This window comes from Galdieria sulphuraria (genome assembly GCF_000341285.1).
Source record: "Galdieria sulphuraria unplaced genomic scaffold scaf_122, whole genome shotgun sequence".
In the NCBI taxonomy this organism is placed as follows: domain Eukaryota; phylum Rhodophyta; class Bangiophyceae; order Galdieriales; family Galdieriaceae; genus Galdieria; species Galdieria sulphuraria.
Genome location: NW_005178353.1, coordinates 1 through 2450, shown reverse-complemented (window position 1 = coordinate 2450; position 2450 = coordinate 1). Strand labels below are relative to the sequence as shown.

The 2450-nt window shown below is 35.9% G+C and overlaps 1 protein-coding gene across 2 annotated transcripts; it reads right to left on the bottom strand.

Moving 5' to 3' along the window:
• Positions 1-999: 999 nt before the first annotated feature.
• Gasu_62380 (syntaxin) lies at positions 1000-2220 on the bottom strand. 2 transcript variants are annotated; one of them, XM_005702573.1, is made up of 2 exons: positions 1348-2220; positions 1000-1296 (listed from the first exon to the last, which is right to left on the bottom strand). In XM_005702573.1, exons 1-2 carry the CDS (start codon positions 2110-2112, stop codon positions 1216-1218), a joined length of 846 nt encoding a protein of 281 aa, XP_005702630.1. In that variant the 5' UTR covers positions 2113-2220; the 3' UTR covers positions 1000-1215. The 2 variants fall into 2 exon arrangements, with proteins under 2 accessions (XP_005702630.1, XP_005702631.1); XM_005702574.1 differs by having other exon boundaries at positions 1140-1296.
• Between the last annotated feature and the right edge of the window lie 230 nt (positions 2221-2450).

The window sequence follows — 2450 nt, the reverse complement described above, 5'->3', positions numbered from 1 at the left end:
AAGGCGGGTCAAATTGTAAGAAAAGCTTCCAGAAAGACCTTAAAAAGAGAACTTTAGGGGCAGAGGTTTAAGATGTTCTTTCTAGTATATCATCCAATTCAGACTAGATTCTCTGTTTTCAATATTACCAACATGGTATTCATGATCGTTTATTCTACCGAACAAATGTATTCGACAGACTGAATTATTTCAAAAGGAATGGGAAAATAGCATATCACCAGTCGTACCTCCTTGAGCCAGCTTTCCTTAGAGATATCGACGAGATGAGTAACTCAAGCACAGTAAACTAGCAGTGGTTTCTGTTTCAAATTTTGGATTTTCTCTAAACGAGGGATTTTGTAATATGTCAACATCAAACCAGTACGCACGAAATAAGTTCAAACCACTGGTGAAGGTAATTGTTCAAGGTTGCTTCTTTGAGACAACGTTCCTTTTTCTGATATAACTCAAACCATACATACCCAGTTAGACTATGTCGCTTGATGAGGGGTCCAATTGCTTTGTCGAGCAAATCTTGGAGAGTATCTTGGAGGAGGTAAATAGATAAAGTCCAAAACGTTGGGGATCTATTGAAGCGCACAATAAGCTTAATATTTTCGTTATGACATAGAAAAGCAATAATCTTGCATAAGATTTTTGGAGGAGTCAAGAGAAGTTTCAAGATTTTCCTCAACTGCCAAAATATTCATTCCTTGAAATTTAAAGAAAACAGTATTTTGGAACTTGAATACGTTTTCGAATAATACTTGCTTAGGAATTCATAGTGAAATGCCTGAATGACGATCCAAAACCTTCAATGTAAAAGAATAACTTATTTATCAATTAAAATGGGACAAATATATATCTACCATCGGAGGAATGTCAAAATCAACAAATATATATAGAGTCTGAACCATGCCACTAAAAAGATGTTTCAACAATGAGAATAAATCATAAACCTAACATTGCTTGTAATTCAAGGTTGATAGATTGCCCATCAAGGAGACAAACTGCTCCACGAATCGTTCAACAAACTGCTATCATAAAAACCCTAAATGAATTCCATAGGCATCTAAAGCATTGAGACATTCAATATCTTAAAAACTTTAAAAGCTACTCAACAATAAAGCAACCAAAATAAACAAGTCATTGACTATTACCAACATAACCACATTGTCCAATTATTGTGTATTTGCCAACCTTCTTTCCATATTTAACTTGGAAACGGTTCGTGCTTTAACTGACTGCAACTGCAACAAACATAAACAATAAAAGAAATAGGAATAACAGACAGATAAAAATTCTTTTCCTTCGTCTCTAAACAGGAAAAATGATCAACATCAACAAATGAGTCAACAAGTTACTTACTGCGCGACGAGCTTTTGCTTTGGTCAGTTGGTCTACAGCTGATTCTGTCTGAACAACTGTATTCTCAATGCTAGAACCAAGCTCTTCAACTTGTAGCCCCTGTTCTTTGATCATTATGGCAAGATCCTTGAAAATAGAATTGACTTCGCTGATTGAGGTTTCTATTTCTCTTATAGCTTCCTGGCGTTCCCTTAGAAATTCTGTTGTTGTTGAATCATATGAAATGTTCTTCTGTAACTGTTGCTGTGACTGAAGTTTCGACTGTTCCTCAGGAATTTGAATAACTACATCTTGTGAACGCAAAGGAGCTTCTGTTTTTTCAGTTACTGAATGAGAAACTCTTGAGACAACAGGCAACAAGGAGTCACTAGCAATTATTTGGTTGGTTTCTAATCTCTTCAAGTCTTCCAGAAGACTACGAAATGTAGATATTGTCCTTTGTAAGTCGTCGCTCACTTTTTGTCGGCGGAGACGTTCCAAAGGATCTTCCGTAATAGAAAAAGTCTTCAAAAGCTCTTCTGCTTTCAAAACACTTTCCAAACATTGTTCCTTCAAAGTTTGAAGCTGCTTTATGAGAGTTCTTCTTGAAGAAGGTTGACTAGTAGTAGCCCTCTTCAACAACAGTCGCAATTTCTGGTTGTAAGAAGCGATATTAGAGATGGTTGTCGACAGTTCACTCAAGGCACTCTCTCCTTCTGCATCTGAAACGTTCTTCCGAATTTCCGAAACACTGACATTTTTGAGAGCACTGTTTTGTGAAGACATAAGAGAAACCCGCAAATCCAAATTAGAAATGAATTTTTAGGAAAGTTGTCCAAATAACTGAAAGTTGGTTTAGTGAATAGCAATATGTTCAGAGCTTTCAGTTTAATCGTTGCCTTTTACAAAAAAAGAGAATGCTTAGGAGCCTATGGAGCCCTTCCTATTTATCAATGTGTACGCATATATTATGTATAGCCCGTGTAAGTTTAAAAACGGGAACTTGAAAGTATTTCTCAAACGATTCTCGACTCTTACAAAGAAATTTTGCTCAAAAAGGAAGATTTTCTACCAAATGACAACTATTGGAAAAGGAGTAAAGGAAATGAAACGATCAACAAAAC

Coding starts and splice junctions, on each gene's coding strand:
- Gasu_62380 (XM_005702573.1), bottom strand. CDS start 2,112: ATGTCTTCACAAAACAGTGCTCTCAAAAATGTCAGTGTTTCGGAAATT. Junction 1,297..1,347: donor AAGCAAAAGCTCGTCGCGCA/GTAAGTAACTTG, acceptor TTTCCTGTTTAG/AGACGAAGGAAAAGAATTTT.